This window comes from Argopecten irradians, chromosome 13 (assembly GCF_041381155.1).
Source record: "Argopecten irradians isolate NY chromosome 13, Ai_NY, whole genome shotgun sequence".
In the NCBI taxonomy this organism is placed as follows: Eukaryota; Metazoa; Mollusca; class Bivalvia; order Pectinida; family Pectinidae; genus Argopecten; species Argopecten irradians.
In genome coordinates, this window is record NC_091146.1 from 13087494 (window position 1) to 13107768 (window position 20275).

Below are 20275 nucleotides of genomic sequence, written 5' to 3' on the forward strand. Positions count from 1 at the left end.
TTTCCTCGTGGTCATCTTCATGTACAGTAAATAGCCCGAGGAGAATTTACATCGATTCACTTAAAATCGCTGTGTTAATAAATCACCCCATCCACTAAGCACACACAACTAATGTAGTGCTTTCAACAACATCGTATTTCAAAACTCAATTGATGAAATTTTATGACGAATTACCGACATTTTGAACCATTTTGAAACTAATTTGTGTTTATTTGTTACAAGCAGATCCAAAAACTGCTAACGCGTGCTGAGTATGGCAATATTTTATTGCGCGAAAATTCAGGTTGTAAAAGAAAGATGGCTTCCTGTTCGCGACAGACCGTAATATAGTTAAAAGCAATCGAAATATTTGTCTTAAAGTTTATGTCAATTCATTTTGAAATACTGAAATGTTTAAGACAAGAATTACTAGGAAAACGTGAGAAAAATAAAAGAAAGAAAAAAAAAAATATAGAACCGATCCATGCATCTCGTGCAATTATTTCCGGTGAATCCTGTCAAAACGTCACATGTTTACTGTCGCAATTAATCAAATGCTTTTTAGCAACACACAACAAATACATGACTTCTGGACGGCCCAATTTGTGTGATTTAATCGCACTGAAAGACCACGAAGTGATAATAAAGTATTAATGTGTTTTCCCATCTTTGATGTTTAGCAAGTTTATCTTAGTTCATGTCTACACTAAACCCAAAATTAATGACCATTTACAGGTGTAATACAAATAGAATCTTACGTGGGTCTATCACGTGGACAAGGATATCTCAACCCGAGTTAAAGATTTTGGCTGGTCAACCCGATGCTTGCCTAGCAGATGTAATTCGGCAAGCCTCGGGTTTTACAACATTTTGTGGCCCTCGGGTAGAACATCACTATCTTGCATATCCGCATATGAAAGAACCTTATATTATACTATAGTATATTACCTACATGTTATTGTACTTTGTTCTATCACTTTCTTTCTTTCTTTCTTTTTCTTTCTTTCTTTTTCCTTTCTTTCTCTCTCTCTCTCTCTCTTTCTCTCTCTCTCTCTCTCTCTCTCTCTCTCTCTCTCTCTCTCTCTCTCTCTCTCTCTTTATTCCATTCTCGATATCGCTCCCGTTTACTCAGATCACGTGGAAGTGATTATTTTTGTCCAAGGACGTGATCACTGGAAATATACTTTCTCATGTTTACTTAGGTGAACATATGTTGATTCAATTCTATTTACTTGTGATCACTGGAGATTTACTTGGGTGACGAAATAATGATTCAATCTGATTTACTTGGGTGAAGAAATGTTGATTCAATCTGATTTACTTGGGTGAAGAAATGTTGATTCAATCTGATTTACTTGGGTGAAGAAATGTTGATTCAATTTGATTTACTTAGGTGAAGATATGATGATTCAATCTGATTTACTTGGGTGAAGAAATGTTAATTCAATCTGATTTACTTATGATATAATTTTATAATGTTACCTTGTGTATAACGGACTAATGGCATAATAACACACTGCTAACTTATTTTCATTTACAGCGGACAAGTGGTTGACATGTTGCATTTAGAAATGATTTTAAAGGAAATGTGTATTATTATTTTGGTATACCTACAATGGACTTATGTTTTATAAATCGATTAATTTATCAGATGCTAACGTTATGTGGAAGCTAACAAGTTCAGTCCTCGTGGTTTCTATAACAGTGGTGATTTCCCCCTATTTCTTCCTCTTTTCCTTGAATATATTCTCTTTTTTTTCTGTTTTCATATTTACTTTTGCCTTTCTTTTTGTTGAAACCATCTTCACACAAGGCCTACAGAGAGTTAGAATCTATGTGTAAAACCTTCACCAAACAACACCAGACACAGCCTCATAATGACGTATTTACATGTAGGTAAACGATTGAACAAAAACACACATTGTGGTATATAACAGACGAGTGAAGGATTACGTAGTGTGAATATACACTTTGTTTAATTGTATAGTACAATTGTCTTGTCCTTAACGCTAAGAGTCTAACGAATCTCAAAACGTAAGATCAAAGACTTGTACATCAAAGGTACATATCCAACCCACTACGTAATGCAAGGTTTGTTAACATATAAAATATATTAGCTTACCGCTACATTTATCATTACTTCAGGAACAATAAAAACACTTATTTTCCGAGGCACAACTAAATTACCTCGTAGTAGTTTGAAATCACTGTGTAACATGGTAACATGGTAAAACTTGTAGTTTTGCATTTGTCTGCTTTTCATCTTTATTTGTTAATTATTTTGTAATATCTGTTTCGGAAACCCAGTGATCATTTAATTTTCTTTTCTATATATGTCTTGGCAAATATTCATTTTCCAGTTTACGGAAGACCATGTCATTTGCCTGTCCGTCACCGAACAACACACCAATTATTGGTAGGATAAAGTATGTATTAGCCACTTAGCCTTGAGGATAATACGTAAAATTAAGCTATCAATATTTGATTATTTTCAAAAAATACAAAAATCGAACAATACCCCAATATTGGCAGGATTTGTTGCAATATTTTAATAACATCACGTATTCGCAATTTCCCGAAGACGCTCAATCTGCAGTTGTACCTGGTCGTATCCTTGATATACGACATATATATATATGTCTATGCTGTGATAAGATAAATCTCTCACTTGATTATTGTTTCTGCCTTCTATCCCCGATTTGGCTGAGGATCCACAGCCGCCCTCTGATAAGGAACGCTATACTTTACTCAAGAGCTGGGATTAACAAAAACGTTATCCATCTATTGTGTCGTGATGTCGATCCGAGCGCCCTTTGGTAGAAACAGAGCTACCGACTAAGGAACACAGCGTACCTATTCTAACAGTTATAGCGTTGTACAAGACTGCAGCATGATTGATCGTAACTGTTTTAGTGTGTGGCGCGAAGTCTTCTCCACGCTGGTAGCTTCACGCTCTACACTGTGCTCCTACTATAGGTATTCTTGCATGGTATTTACGATACGTGAAATACACAACTTGGATATACTGTAAATAGCCATTTACAAAGGTGTTCCGAATGTCGTAGGTAAAATGCTTTATATGGTTATGCATTACATAATTATATCGCCAGAGGTATTACGAATGAATGAGGTGCTGTATTAGCATTGAACATGTAGCATCATTGAACTGTGTATACAGATATAAATACTGTTTGAGGAATTATGACATAGGTTATGACAAATTGGATAACAAAAAGATCAGTTTGGAGAAACTAAGCCTGATGTCGGAAAAAATAGCCAATACGGATTTAAAAGGATGTTTTGACAGCGAATTCTATATCTTATAACAAGCCAAGACAGCGTTGACATGGCTCAGCCGAGATCCTCCCAGAAATCCACTGGCAGCTGATAGCAAAGGCGCATTGTCTTCTAACATGTATCATATCGAAGTCACAGGCCATTGCCAAACTTATCAGAATGGATTTCGAAAGTAGAAGATCACCACCAACATTATGACAGCTGACGATGGTCTTTGGATACCGTAATGGGCAGTGTCTACAGATAGCCATACAGAAGTTCATGCTGTTATCAACGTCTGAAAGAACACGTGGATGGATCTGCACACAAACCATCTGTTACGCTCCACTGAATCCGTCTATAAAATACTTATATCCGAGATAAGTTTCTTTATCGAATTATCAATAAACCTGTCTGGCTGTCGTGTAATCTATTTGAACAGTGTCTGCCTTCAAATCTCGAGAAAAACCTCAAGAAAGAACGTATATCTAACTGACGCCGCTCCGATCACAAGTCTAAACTGCACAATGATATTATAGAGATGGATTTTATGTATGGTGCTCACAGCCTATGATCGGGCAGGTTTACCTTTGATCAGATATAAAAAACAAATCCTCACGAACATTCATCAGGCTAAATTACTGTTTTAAACCCGAGACGCATTGAAAACATGGAATGTACATTTTGTTCTGTTAGACGTCGAACATCAACGACAGTTTGTCACCGAGATGAACTTTGACCTGTTAAGAATATAGGTTTCGTAAAAAGTAATCGTTTCGATACTGCAATCTATTTAAAGCTGTGTAAATGACATTTGTTATTATACTCATGTACCAGTTTCTCTCTCCTCTGGATCATCGCCTTTGATTCTGTACGTAGTGACGTCATTTTACCTTTGAACCTGGACTGTGTAATTGATCAATATATATAGAGTAGGGCGCCGATACTTGCTACCGTCAGTGTAACAGAGGCCGGACTGGTGTGCAGATAACGCAGGACCATGTCTCCCCTGTCTGGAGCCCCATGTAACGTCTCTTGGTGATGTCACCACGGACTTTGAGCGGGAGATCATGAAGTCCCGTCCACGACTACGTCACTGGTATTTGAAAGCAGAAATTGCTCGAGGTGTGAAATCGCGCCAATTTGTGGTGGTTACTATAGAAACCATGTGTTTGACCACGTGTTCCTGGGATTATAGTAATAGGTTTCTTTAGTGTATGAGGACGGTAGCCTTCTGTCATGTAAGTACGAATTCTAACTACAACTTTACAAACTTAAAAAGGAGTTTTAAATATAATCAATTTGTATCAATTTTATATTTTCAGTGATAGGATATTTTTTAACAAAATATATCTAAACATCATAGAAGACATGCATATAAACATTTTTTCGTGATATGATATAACAAGCAAATCCATGACATAATTCAAAGCTATTATCAATGTTATAGTCTGCATTAGTTACACTAGTCGTATGGTATATCAAAGTTAGGAAAAATACCTAAAAAAAACTACCTAGTGGGAGTAAGGAAAATCGTGAATGAGGAACAAGTAGCAAATAATTACACCCTGCTAAAGCCGTTTGATTCGGAAGGTTTTAAAATAAGGTAAGGCATATATGTGGAATCGTACAATGTAGTTACTGTTGTATCTGTTCCCCATTTTTTATTGTTTTTGCAGACTCGGAAGTCATGGTATTCATCATTCACTCATCATTACTATCGTAGATAAGATTTCACGATACACACTTCTAAAGAAGTTTATTATTTTGTCATAATCTTCATAGACTATCGTAATTACATCGATTGTGTCGGTTTCTAGAGACGGACTGTCAGCGAGGTAATCTAATATATATCAAATACTGTTTAAGTAAATTGTGGTGCTGTACTAGACATGTACCGTCAGGCTCATTACTAAACATGTACCTTCAGACTCTTTACTAGACACGTACCGTCAGAATCTTTACAAGACATGTACCGTCAGAATCTTTACAAGACATGTACCGTCAGAATCTTTACAAGACATGTACCGTCAGAATCTTTACAAGACATATACCGTCAGATTGTTAACTAAACATGTACAGTCAAAATCTTTAGTAGATATATACCGTCAGACTCTTTACGAGACATGTACCGTCATACTCTTTACGAGACATGTACCGTCAGAATCTTTATTAGACATATACAGTCAGACTCTTAATTAGACATATACAGTCAGACTCTTAACTAGACATATACAGTCAGACTCTTTACTAGACATATACCGTCAGGGTCGTTACTAGACATGTGCCGTCAGATACTGAAACGTTCCTACTTTGGTGTCTGCAATACTGCAATATGTATTCTCAGTGCAAATACACATTTCCGTACGTTAAAATATTGTGAGACTACGGGGGTATACCTTATTTGATCTAAACATAATCTTTTTGCACATTATACCTAAACTGGACACAAGTTGTAAACGTATAATCTATCTTTTCCCGTAAAACATAATGATTATATATACATATGGCAGCAAAAATTAGTTCAAAGTACAGTAATAGGTACATTCAATAAACAGAGATGTGATCCATTGAATTAACTTCTAGAATATATTTTCTGAATGAAAAATTGTGAAATGTTGGTTAAGAAGTCATTAAGCTATGTAAATATATATCTGAAAAACCAACAAATTAGACAAATAGTGGTCGGTGGTTGACACTGAAGACCGCAGCCGACATGACACTTTCTGAAGCACTCATTACAGAAAAAAGAACCGCACCATAAAATGTCAATGACTCCCATCTTGTATGCACCACACTGCTGCTCCACACTAAATCCCAGCTATGGGCTTCCTGCTGAATGTGGGATATAATTCGATAAATGGAACTTTTTTATTTATATAATTCTATGATTTTCTATCATATTAATGTATGATACATTTTGTCCTAGATATCTGTTATTATAATAGAATATATCATGAGTTTTTATTTTATATGAACACATTGAGACGAGTTCCATTAAATCTCATATGAAATAATCGTTGTAAAAACCGGATATGATATGCACATACTACAACAACTAACATTTTGAATGACATTTACCGTCAATATATGTTGAAAAATCCAGAGATGGTGGTAGTTTTGTTCTATTGTCTTCAAATTCTGATTTTGTTAATCCACGTCATTTCAGTTTTTGTCATGGCGTCCCGTGTATTTCACTCATGACATTTGCAGTTTGCAAAAACTAACAGGTGGATTGTGCGATTAAAGGTAGATCAAACTCACTGAAACCAGTCTAGAACATATCTAAGTGAGTTAACATTGTTTCTAGTGGATATTCAGGCTTCTCATTGTTTCTCTGTCTGTCGCAGACAAATAAATAATATGTAAGCAATGAATTATCAAGTATAAAATTGTCGAATAAAATTGGTCATAATTAAAGTGAACAGTCGGGCAAGGATGACTAAAGTCAGTAAAAATGGAGTGAATGTATCCAGTATAATTTGTTATGGAATAGTAAAAAAAACTTTCTCGTCAAAATCTGTCTGGGTACGTAGAAATTAATTTAAAGTATACGAATGCTAAAACGTCCTCCCGGCTGACTATGTCCGTGGTTACATTTCCACGCAGCCTCGCTTTCAATGCTTTCAACTTTTCTTTATTTCAATGGTCAGAACAGGGAAACGTAAGCAGAACTTGACCGTTGTATTAATATGTGAGAACTTTTGGAAGGCCAATGAACGCATTTTGACTGGTTTTCTTTGCCCGACTATTCACTGTAATGATAAATTACATATCATTAAAGAGAACTTTGTCTTATTTTGGCAGCCTTGTTTTACATTTACCATTTCCCACTCTAGATTTTAATGGAATGCCAAATGCATAGAAGTTGTCTATGAAGTTTTGTAATAGGTTAATCTTGTATATAACGAACACTTTCATTGGCTTAACAAGTTACTTTATCAGCCCAAACAGATAAAAATATGACGTTTACGTTTGTAAGGTCGCTTCTGATTGGTACAATGACGAACAGTAAACAGTACCCCAATAAATAATACATTTCCATAGCTGATTGATTTGTAAGGAATAACCTGAAAATATATATTGTATGTGATGGAAATACAAAACAAATGTCTTAATATACTCTCATCATAGCAAGCTTAGCTAGGTTTGTGAGATATATACATAAAAATATAACAGATATTCGTGTTAATGATTATTGGTTCGTTACATAATCTGGTTAGGTATCGCGGATTTCTTCCTTCAAATTTAATGATGTAAGGTAACTTAAAACCGATCAGATAACAGTTCACTGGAAAATAAACATTGTGATAAGTGTTATTTTTAACTTTGTCAGGTAAGCGGATTGTTACACGAAGTTAACCTTGTTCTGCGAAACAATCCAACGATTCTTATGGTCAACGTATTCCGATATTTCATGAATACGTTGATAAAGTGTTGTGTTATAATGCAATCTGATGAAAATACAGATAATTTTAACCACTCCAATCAAACGTAGTGATAATAAGGATTTGTATTTTAATCAGATTGGATATAATGTTGTTGAAAATAGAAAGAATATATGGACGTTGACAGATACATGTAGATTATGTTTAATGGTACTTTAACTGTTATTGATTTAATGATACAATTGCTGCAAGTCTATTTTGTAATTGGGTTTGCATATTGCTCGTAAACAAATAGACAAAAAATTGCTGTGAAACATTTTTTACGTGAAATATATCCTACTTGAAATATATATCATGGTTTGCATTATAGTATGTCTTATTTAGATATACAAAACATATATTATTATTCTCTCAGAGAGAAAGGACTATTTCAATTTGTGACTTAGGCAAATTACTTATTGTTTTACCCTCTTTAATATTACCTTTTGCATTTCCCAGGTATTGAATTTATATATCAATATATGTTATTCAATACCTTTAAAATATATCTTATTTCACCTGTGTTGAGTTTATACAACTTCTATGATATATGACATATTCTGGTATAAATGGATTTGTAATATGTAATATATTACGCAAATTTAATTATTTGATATACCACATTCTGTTGGGCTAGCGGTATATCAAATTACTCAACGATATAGTCATTAATGTAAATATGTATATTTATCGTAAGTAATTACATACGATATAGAAATAAAGCCGTTATCTCTCTATCACAGAGTTGATTGTGATATTGTCGTCCTACAAGACACGCAAGATACGCATGCGACGTCATTTATTGATTATGACGTATACTTGTACGTGAGGAACAAATGTGTTATGGAACATATGTCATGCGCTATTTATATCACATGTTATGTATTTCTCATTTTATCTTCAACAGATAACGCTTTTCCCTTGGGAACAAACTGTGTTTCAGTCATACAAAATGGCGATCATGAAATTGGTTTTGAACCTGTACTCCTGATATTGCAGCCTGTATAGATCGTGCTTAGTAGGGTTACTTAACAATTGTTAAAATAATGTGTTGTGTGTGTAGGTGGTGGATGACTACAAGTGACATGAACAGGACAAAACAATAGAAGTCAAATAATTTTGAGGTGGACAGAATATTTGATTTATTCTACGTTAAAAGTAGACAATTCAGATTTGGTCAAAGCACTTCAATATGCTGAATATAATAATGTTATTGAGACAATTTCAATTCCATGACGTTTTTACTCATATTTCATATTTCGGTACTTTGAGTACTTTGGCAGTACTTTGAGTACTTTGATTTGTTAAATTCATTCATTGATTGCATATGCTTCAGATGTAGACTATGTAACACCTAGTCATATTGATAATGAAATATAGTGCGTTTATGCCAGATCTAGACTATGTAAACACCTAGTCATATTGATAATGAAATATAGTGCGTTTATGTCAGATCTAGACTATGTAACACCTGGTCATATTGATAATGAAATATAGTGCGTTTATGTCAGATCTAGACTATGTAACTCCTAGTCATATTGATAATGAAATATAGTGCGTTTATGTCAGATCTAGACTATGTAACACCTAGTCATATTGATAATGAAATATAGTGCGTTTATGTCAGATCTAGACTATGTAACACCTAGTCATATTGATAATGAAATATAGTGCGTTTTTGTCAGATCTAGACTATGTAACACCTAGTCATATTGATAATGAAATATAGTGCGTTTATGTCAGATCTAGACTATGTAACACCTAGTCATATTGATAATGAAATATAGTGCGTTTATGTCAGATCTAGACTATGTAACACCTAGTCATATTGATAATGAAATATAGTGCGTTTATGTCAGATCTAGACTATGTAACACCTAGTCATATTGATAATGAAAATATAGTGCGTTTATGTCAGATCTAGACTATGTAACACCTAGTCATATTGATAATGAAATATAGTGCGTTTATGTCAGATCTAGACTATGTAACACCTAGTCATATTGATAATGAAATATAGTGCGTTTATGTCAGATCTAGACTTTGTAACACCTAGTCATATTGATAATGAAATATAGTGCGTTTATGTCAGATCTAGACTATGTAACACCTAGTAATATTGATAATGAAATATAGTGCGTTTATGTCAGATCTAGACTTTGTAACACCTAGTCATATTGATAATGAAATATAGTGCGTTTATGCCAGATCTAGACTATGTAACACCTAGTCATATTGATAATGAAATATAGTGCGTTTATGTCAGATCTAGGCTATGTAACACCTAATCATATTGATAATGAAATATAGTGCGTTTATGCCAGATCTAGACTATGTAACACCTAGTCATATTGATAATGAAATATAGTGCGTTTATATCAGATCTAGGCTATGTAACACCTAATCATATTGATAATGAAATATAGTGCGTTTATGCCAGATCTAGACTATATAACACCTAGTCATATTGATAATGAAATATAGTGCGTTTATGCCAGATCTAGACTATGTAACACCTAGTCATATTGATAATGAAATATAGTGCGTTGATGTCAGATCTAGACTATGTAACACCTAATCATATTGATAATGAAATATAGTGCGTTTATGCCAGATCTAGACTATATAACACCTAGTCATATTGATAATGAAATATAGTGCGTTGATGTCAGATCTAGACTATGTAACACCTAGTCATATTGATAATGAAATATAGTGCGTTTATGCCAGATCTAGACTATGTAAACACCTAGTCATATTGATAATGAAATATAGTGCGTTTATGTCAGATCTAGACTATGTAACACCTAGTCATATTGATAATGAAATATAGTGCGTTTATGTCAGATCTAGACTATGTAACACCTAGTCATATTGATAATGAAATATAGTGCGTTTATGTCAGATCTAGACTATGTAACACCTAGTCATATTGATAATGAAATATAGTGCGTTTATGTCAGATCTAGACTATGTAACACCTAATCATATTGATAATGAAATATAGTGCGTTTTTGTCAGATCTAGGCTATGTAACACCTAGTCATATTGATAATGAAATATAGTGCGTTTATGTCAGATCTAGACTATGTAACACCTAGTCATATTGATAATGAAATATAGTGCGTTTATGTCAGATCTAGACTATGTAACACCTAGTCATATTGATAATGAAATATAGTGCGTTTATGTCAGATCTAGACTATGTAACACCTAGTCATATTGATAATGAAATATAGTGCGTTTATGTCAGATCTAGACTATGTAACACCTAGTCATATTGATAATGAAATATAGTGCGTTTATGTCAGATCTAGACTATGTAACACCTAGTCATATTGATAATGAAATATAGTGCGTTTATGTCAGATCTAGACTATGTAACACCTAGTCATATTGATAATGAAATATAGTGCGTTTATGTCAGATCTAGACTATGTAACACCTAGTCATATTGATAATGAAATATAGTGCGTTTATGTCAGATCTAGACTATGTAACACCAAGTCATATTGATAATGCTTGATTATTGTCTTACATAGTTTAGTTTAGTGCGATTCTTAGAAAAGCCGGGATGCCGAGTCTTTGCCGTGTCGATCACCAAAACCATACCTTTTATTGTAAATTTTAATCGTGTATTCTCTTCATCCTGCAGCAATTGGCTATTAAACGACATTCAAAACGAAAATAAATTGTCGGTAATTTTCTTGGTTGGGCTTGATTCAAGACACTATTTGTTGTGCAAGAAAATATTCATTCACTAAACTTGAATGAAAGTGTACTACTTTTTACTGCTGTTGGAAATATATCAGCGCCTTCGTAAACAGTATTACTGAAATGGAAGTGCTCAAAAAGAATTACTCTCTAACGCAGAATTAAATACAATACACAACCTCTGTCATGCGCCAAGAAAAAGACGATACCACAATAAGGGGGTTTTTATATCGCAAAAATGACGACATTCTGGTGAATGTGACGTCACGTTTTGGCGGGATTGAATGATGTTGTAATCAACTGTAAAACTTCGGTGTCACGTTAGATAAAGTTTCGTCAGATCTGAAACAGATTCACGTGAATGGTATTGATAAATAAATCACATGTTTATCAGTCAGTATGAAGGATAAACTAAGGTGTATGGTATAAATTATGTTTATTATATAACCCCTTTATTAGCGTGATATATACTTACTGTCCCCCGTGCAATGCGCTTGTTTCCGGCTCCATTTGGCTTTAGATTTTTCATGTTCGCACCATTAGTGACATTAAGCTGGGCGTCGATCTGAATCCTCTGACTTTCAGATTTTTCCTCCTGTTCTTTCTGTCGGTTTCCTGGTGTCCTTTGGTCGAAATATCCCATCATGTTCTGCTGCTGTCGTATAGCATCTACTGTGTTACGGGTATGCGTGCTATTCGATTTGGGGACTGGCGCCACTTATAATTTTGCGTTTTAAAGTTCGTGTTCAAGTTCCTGAATCCTTTTGTCCTTTTCCATTTAAGCCTTGGCTAGCTCAGCAACCGATTTCTCTAGACGTTGCGGTCTTACTTCCTGTCCGTCCATTCTCTGAATCAGGACTTCGATCTGGTCATATTGACATGATCTATAACAGTATAAACAGAAACGAAAACGTATATATGAACGGTTAAATGCGATGCAATGAACGTATCCAAAAATTCTCTATGATAATCGACGTAAATTATTTCATAGTTCATTACTTATTTTGTATAGTGATATTTGTGCAGATTTTTATTTGTTTGGTCGTTTGATTAATTAACGTCCTTTTAACAGCCAGGGCCAGGACGCCCTTCATTGTATGCAGTGTGTAGCGTATGTGTAGTGCGAGGTGCATGGTACACTGCGGTATGTTCGTGTCGTGTCTTCTTTTATAGCGGAACTGTTGCCCTTTTATAGTGCTATATCGCTGAAGCATGCTGCCGAGGACGCCAAGCCACACACTCAACCCGGTTACATTATAATACAGGGCGAACCAGTCGTTCTACTACTGGTATGCTGAGCGCTTAGTAGGAGCAGGAACTACCACTGAAATTGACTTTGGCGTGTCTCGGCCAGGGGACAGAACACAAAGCCTACCTCACAAGGGCGAGCGCTCCACAGAAGGTCAAATGTAAGGTGGTATCAAGGGAGACGTTAGGAAGAAAAAAGTAAGTTGGGAAGAAAGAAAAGATAAGATTATAAATTTAGTCGCCTTTTACGACAATGTATTAGGGACAGCAGATACAAATCTAAAGCGAAAACAGCAGTATACCAAAAATATGAATACCAATATATAATAGATACGCGTAATACGAACGAACAATAACAATGTGATAATGCATATGACCTGTTTCCGTTGACATTCGCCTCCTGCCTCAGATATCCTCCATTGGCTGTCTAGGTCCAGATTATGGGACAGAGGACCACAGACACTCGGTCATCACTCATACTTATCCTGACTAGCTGTGAGAGACAGCACATGAACAGGAGTATCTTATTTTTTATACCTACAGGACATATAAATCGATCGTCATTTAACCTTGGATTACACATGTTGAATAAATATTACACCGTGCAATCGCAGCCATCTGATACACTACGATCAACAAGTCCGTCATCGCACTTATGCTTCCATTTTGAATCCGACACTTCGGTAGCTATTATTTTCGACTGAAAGAATTCAGAAAAAAATATTACCCATAATGAGATTTCAAATTAGACGATTTAAGGTAAAAACAGTTATCAACGATATCAAGTTTTAAAATGCATACGTTTTCATATTTAAAATTTCATATTCGTCTCTCTATATATGGCGGGTGAAGTTCAACTTAAATACGAAGTTTCCGACTAACACTCATGCAATGTAACGTAAAGAATATGACGTCATATTTCCATGGCAACACAGAACCATGTGTAGAACGAATATTCTATTTCAAATCTTCGTAAAATATGGTATAACATCAGTTATGCAATTTTGATATAACAAAATGGATATCTCCTGTCTCCATCAATATTTGGTGTTATTTTTAAGTGTGAAATCAGGTAATGAAAAATTAGGTACGGCATTAGATGATGAAATTGAACAGGAGCCCTGTAAAAGTCTTGTTCAGCATGGATTATTGCTTAAAATTTTGTCTATTGTGTGAAAAGTGCTTTGTGACTAGAATCTATTGAAAATAACCAAAAACATTAGCAAATTAAATGCAATATATTTTATTGTGATTACTCCCATATAAAATTTTCACCCTATTTCAAAACAAAAGCCATCCCGAAAAGGTAGATCTTACTGCTGGGGAACTGACGATTTGACCTGTAGTTTGTGACGTAATGTACACGTGGTCCCCAGCGTTTACTGACGTCACAATTAGACCTGTGGAGGAATCCCAGTCTGAGGCATCACTATCGGCACAGGTTCCGGACCTGGCCACCCCGTTGACCACCAGTCGTGAAAATATCTCGTGTCCATTATTCACAGCACTTGTGGTTGACCAGGTTAAGACATACACGCCACTGACCGGGACAACATATATACCGTTGCCATGGCTATATCAATTTCCTTTGTCAATCATGACGCCATCGTACTTAATGATACTTTGTGTGACCACATCAGTACTCGAACCTAAAAACACACTGAAGGCAACGGCAGTCGTCGGAGTACTATCAACCCTCTCTGTAACGATAATCAATCATATTACATTGAATGTATAACAACATTCAAATTGATTATTCAAAGCTTAACTAACGGAAGACATGTTAGCCTAACAATTACTTATAGAAAAATGTTTAACAAATTATATGAAAATGAAATGTTTAAATCAATGCATACTTCACACAACAAAAGTTAACAATACTTACTGTTTATCTTCCTTTCAAATTGTTTCCGGCCAATTCCAACTGGTTTTGATGATTTCGTTGAGTCTTTGTTTTTCAGCTTTTGGTTTTCAAATACGTTGACCCTCTTCTGAATTTCGTCAGTTTCATTAGATTTATTCTGTGTTCCCGAGCTGAATCCACCCCACCTCTCCGATTCGGTGGGATATCGTCCTTTCACTTGTGTATCCAATTCAGATATGTGCGACCACTTATTCCCCATTTCTTCATTTTTATGCCCGCTAATTAATCTGTTTATTGATATAATTTTCTGTTTGATGTCGTAAACTTCTTGTTCTAGGTTTTTAATCTTCCGGTCCTTCTCTACAATAACCCGAGCTTGTTCCGAACGTGCCTTTTCTAGAGTCCGAAGTCTGTCTTCCTGGTCTTTCATCCTCTCGATAAGTATGGCTACTTGGTCATTTTGGAAGGGTCTGTAAATGTATGTAGAATATTATTGACATGATAGATCAATGGCTTTATTATTATCAATATAATGTAGCTGAAAATTACACCAGAATTTCACAATATATAGAGGACAGTCGTTTGTTAACAGATATTATATATGTAATTTTCCTGTCTTTCACATAAGACACGAATAGGTTAACTAATCGAAAACTAACAACACAGCAGAATTTATATTGTGTCCCGCGACCTCGTATACAGTTTAACTGTTTCCATGGCTACCTGTCCCCCGCCCCAGACCTCGTATATAGTTTACCTGTTTCCATGGCAACCTGTCTCCAGCCCTCCAATGACAGTCCAACACATAATTAGGGGACAGATAAGCACAACAACTGTAAAATAAGTCATGATCTCCCTAGCTAGTAGTTAAGAAGTGATCTCTTATCTTGTATTAGTTGCATTGACTTGTTAGGTCGTTTAGACTGTAGATAATGTTATCGCTTAGTGTCTCGAATATACCACAATATGAAGGAAACATAATGCACCAACTGTTGAATAATGTAAAATAAAACGTTCGAACTGAAGCATAAACCCATTAACTTTCATAATTGTTTTTGTAATCATACAGCTGTCCAGTCATCCTTTTAAGTCTAGGGGTTTCCTATCACTATCGAATATGAAATAATTGTTTTATGATCGAAAACAGTTGTATATAAAGATTATTTTAGTCTGCTTTCCCATTGAAATATTATCAGCAATGATAATTTGGATGCTATTCGAATGGAAGTTGAGACATTGTTTTATGATGACGGTGTTGTGGTTCAAAAACACGATGAAGGTGACGACATTGGAAGAGGAATCGCTTTGTTGTTCTGGAACCATTACAAATACCTTGATGTTTTACCAAACCATGAACATTACATATAAAATAAACGAATATATTAAACCATATAGAAGTTATTTATTTCAAGATTAACTCTTTATGTTTTCAGGATGTAACACAAAATTACAATGTACTCTAAATAAACCGCGAAGCCAACCAGAAGTGATGTTATAGACAGCGACGCCATTTTTTTCTCATTTCATAGGCTGATAAAGTATTTTTAAGCAAATGAAAATCGCTACAAATGAAATTGGATTTTTTTTATAAATTAACAAATTCTGTCCTAAATTATAAACGAATAATTATATCATAAACGAATTATATATATTATATATATCTACTTATACCAGAAGTATGTGTTAAATCTTACAAGGAGTAAAGGCAAAATTAAGTGCATGGTTGCAATAAATCTAAGTACACTATGTATATATCCATGCATTGAGGAACTTTGATCATTGCTGTTGTTTATTTAAAATGTCAAATGTTCATATAGCAAATATATAAAACACCTTATAGCACTATGCATTTTACAACGAAACGTGTTCAGATAAATATAACTATTTTCAATAAACCGATGAAAAAGCCCATATAGGGTCATTTGTAAGGCAGGGAAAGAAAACCTGAATTGTTTTAATAGCATGCTCAAGGACAGTGAATGTCACGCGCCCCCAGAGGAAGTGTATTTAGCAATTACGAAAGTTATAATCTGTCTTTGTTATTAAATGTTCATTAAATAATTACATCGCCTATATGTTACAGTTTATTGATATGCACACAGGCTACAAAGTAGGTCATGTCATCGCATACATTTTATAATTCGTTGATAAGAGGACAGTATTTAGGAAAGCTGAGATATGTTGTTTTGAATAAAATCATAAATCATCTTGTGGTAGGAATAGAAAACAAACCATTATTTATCTGGCAAAAATCTTCGGTGTAAACATCTTCAAATCATAAAAAAAAACATTTTTTATTCATTTATATAATGTAGTTGTTTGTAAATCAATTATAATAGTAGTAGATCATGCAACCTGTCATTTTGTTTTCGATATTTCGTTCTCCATTTTGTCATATTCCTGTAAAGTTTAATATGCAGTAAATTTCATACTGAAGAATCAAGAAGATATTTTTCACATGTACAAATAGGAGCTGAAAATGCTTTTGCACATACTAGCAGACCATTTAGTCAAGCTGTGGTCTACAAATAATTTCACACTTTTACAGTGTATTTAGTGTGCTTTAAGTAAATTCACAGGTATGTATACATCTATACATTTACACTGTTCAAATTCTGTGTTGCAACTAACGGTGTAAGGTACTATACATGGTTGCATGTCCATTTGAAAGATTTTCACATCTTAATTCATCAAACCTGATGGCTTTCAATAGATTACTGAAGGAAAATAAATTATCAAAATTTTCACCACGTTATGGCACAGTTAAGCATTGATGACAGCATCTATAAATTTCATTGGGTAAACAATGTTTGTAAACAAAAGGTTTTTTTCATAACCCAATGAAATAAAACAATATACTAACATCGACGCTAATGATATTTTTAGACAATTTGATTACATGAAATACGTGTCAGTGCACAATTATATTGGTTTGTCTGTGAATTATTTCCCAGATCATTACGCCATGTCAATTATGCTATTGTGACGTCACGATAACTTCAGTCTTCTCACGATTCTCGATTTTTTTATAATGGTGTGAAAATAAAATTATACAATCAGAAAGCCAGATTTAGCATAAAAAAGAAAGCAAAATAAGTTGAAAGAGAAAGACAATTTTAAGTGCAATATACAAAATGGTATGTTTCCTCTGTGATTGTATGCAACATTACGCGACATAAAAAGATGCTCAACCGCCGACAGCATAAACCATACACATCATTTGAACAATAACAGCTGTTAAATCGTGTATATATATATATCTGTACAATTAACACACACATATAAAATATATTATGCTGCTTTTGTTAAATCAGTACCTCAATCCATATAGGACCTAATGCCGAGCAAAACAATATGTAGTTTTCTCAAACAAAAACGTTACGTTCGTTAAAATAACGCACAATTAGTTCCTAACCGCAAGGACAGATAACTCTAATATGAAAAATATATATATTTATATTTATTCAAAAGACCAGAAAGCGCGTCTGATTTCCACATGACGAAAGTTTTATTGACAGATATGTGAACAGATAAAATATCAGAATAATCGCCATCCAGAGAACGTGGACGTATCATCCGCACGGCTGATTAAGTTTCCGGTAGATTTAGACGTAATGTACACGTGATCTCCGGAATTTACTGACGTCACAATCAGGCCCGTGGCGGTGTCCCAGTCACTAGTAGTAGCATCGGCGCATGTCCCCGATCTATCGGCTCCATTCACCATCAGGCGGGAACATATTGAACCCCCGCCATTTAAATCACTAGTGGTGGACCAGGTGAAAACATAGACACCACTCACTGGGACTTCGTATATACCGTTTCCATGGTTATATGCATTTCTGGTGTCAGTTCTGACGCTGTCGTATTTAATTATACTTCCGGAAACTGCGTGCATATCTGAAGCTAAGAATACACTGAAAGCCACACCGGAAGATGTTGGATCTACCCGCTCTGAAACGAAAAAAAAATGACATGAAATCATTCTAAAATTCCATTCATACATAATGTAAAGCGACGAGATAAAACTACAGAGATGAAGCTGTAGAATTTGAAATGAAATAAGTAAATAAATATTACAATCACTTCCCCACATGCGTTACGTTGCCTAAAGACACAGTTGCTATGCTGACCCTATTTAACAGTCTCTATGTTGTGATAACACGTGTAATATAAAGTGAAAAATACGAGGATGTGTCTGCACTGATGTATTCAATCAACATACTTCCCCTACTCCTTACAATCTTTTGTGTTGTGGTCTTATGTCCAATGATTGTCAATTTGTTCGCATCATGAAGAAAGTTGACGTTGTTGATTTCATTGTTTCCAGAAGACTTTTCGTTGTCGTGTGTCTTTGTTTTGGAGTCTCCGACGATGGCTTCTGTGGGTCCCATTGAGTCGGTGTACTGTTGTTGGTCGGGTACCTGTTCACTTATGGTTGGTGTATCAGATGCTGGTACGTGTAGTCCTAAATGTGAAGTAACGTCTTTGAGTTTCTGTTCAAGTTCCTCAATCTTCTTATCCTTTTCTTCTCCCGCTTTTTCCAGACTCTTCAGTCGGTGTTCCTGGGCGTCAATCCTCTGTATGATTGCATCGATCTGGGCATCACGAAAGAATCTGTTAATTACAAACCAATATTTGGTTGATTGACTTACTTTTTAAATGCCATTTTAATAGTAATGGTAATGAGATGGAGTCGAATTTAGAACACGAAGAAAACAAATCCATTGTCGCCGTTAAAAAACATTTCTATTCCGTTTCACATATTTCCGATTTACCTCTATTTGTGACATCACTGTTTTGTTAGCGTAATCCACGTTGTTTCTCAGAAAATATTACGTTACGCTCCTAATTACATGACATCACAATATATACCTAACCACAAGGACAGATAACTCTGTAATATACAAATACATAAGTATGGTGTTACCTCCCCTCATTTGTTTTCATCTTAAGAGTAAGTTTGTCATTTCAAGCCGGAATTATAATCTTATATTTCAGTATCACAATTGAAGCTACCGATATATCATGTTTATACACTTTCCTATCTTTCCAAACGGTAGAAACCAGGTTTTTTTATCGAAAAGTAAAGATGTAAATTTAACATGCCGACAAAGTAAATAAAAACATATGCAAAAGAAGCTTTGAAAATTTTACATGGACGAAACTTTTGTTAAAAGCATGTTTACACTCTCTGCTTAAACATATTTTCCCTTCACTTCTATACAGAAAAGACTATTACCGAAATAGACACCGGTGAACGTTACCTATTTCCAATGTCTTATCTGAATACCCTCCGGTAATTGTCCAGCTCCAAATCAATGGACAGACGACAAGTGCATAAAGTGACCCGCGTAACATCTCGTCGTTAACTGATAATCACACAAGTACAAATTCCTTATCTTTTGTCCAGTGTATGATCATCAAAGGTCACGGGTTAACTTTTTAGATATCTAACGACAATGTGGATTGTATGTTCCTATCACCTTACTTCTGTTTTGCTTTCTATATATGATACATGTTTCTAAAGCATTACCGTGATATTAACTTATACATGGTCTTGACCATTTGGGCCCCAAATCCCCATGTAATTATGTAAAGAAACATAATATAGTACATTCCAGCTTGAAATGACGGATCGCCAACTGTCAATCAAACCGTCTTGGTACCGCACCTGACTTTGCGTTTATCTCGTGTTTGCTACGACATCAAACAGGTACATGTACTACGTTTACGACTATGTGATGTGCCTAAATACGGGCTGGCG

General features: G+C 34.9%; 3 protein-coding genes across 3 annotated transcripts in view; 1 reads left to right on the top strand and 2 right to left on the bottom strand.

Moving 5' to 3' along the window:
• Nucleotides 1-3778: 3778 nt before the first annotated feature.
• Nucleotides 3779-20275, top strand: part of LOC138305933 (cholinesterase-like) — a 94204-nt gene continuing 77707 nt past the window's right edge. The window contains exon 1 of the mRNA XM_069246233.1: nucleotides 3779-4496. Within this exon, the coding sequence (XP_069102334.1) occupies nucleotides 4473-4496 (24 nt within the window). The 5' untranslated portion in view covers nucleotides 3779-4472. The remainder of the gene's footprint in view (nucleotides 4497-20275) is intronic.
• On the bottom strand, nucleotides 13872-15353 carry LOC138306460 (uncharacterized). Its single transcript, XM_069246920.1, has 3 exons — nucleotides 15266-15353; nucleotides 14530-14978; nucleotides 13872-14344 (listed from the first exon to the last, which is right to left on the bottom strand). Exons 1-3 carry the CDS (start codon nucleotides 15313-15315, stop codon nucleotides 14223-14225), a joined length of 621 nt encoding a protein of 206 aa, XP_069103021.1. The 5' UTR covers nucleotides 15316-15353; the 3' UTR covers nucleotides 13872-14222.
• LOC138306525 (uncharacterized) lies at nucleotides 18030-19458 on the bottom strand. Its single transcript, XM_069246981.1, has 3 exons — nucleotides 19439-19458; nucleotides 18734-19125; nucleotides 18030-18462 (listed from the first exon to the last, which is right to left on the bottom strand). The coding sequence occupies exons 1-3, from the start codon at nucleotides 19456-19458 to the stop codon at nucleotides 18047-18049; spliced, it is 828 nt and encodes a 275-aa protein (XP_069103082.1). The 3' UTR covers nucleotides 18030-18046.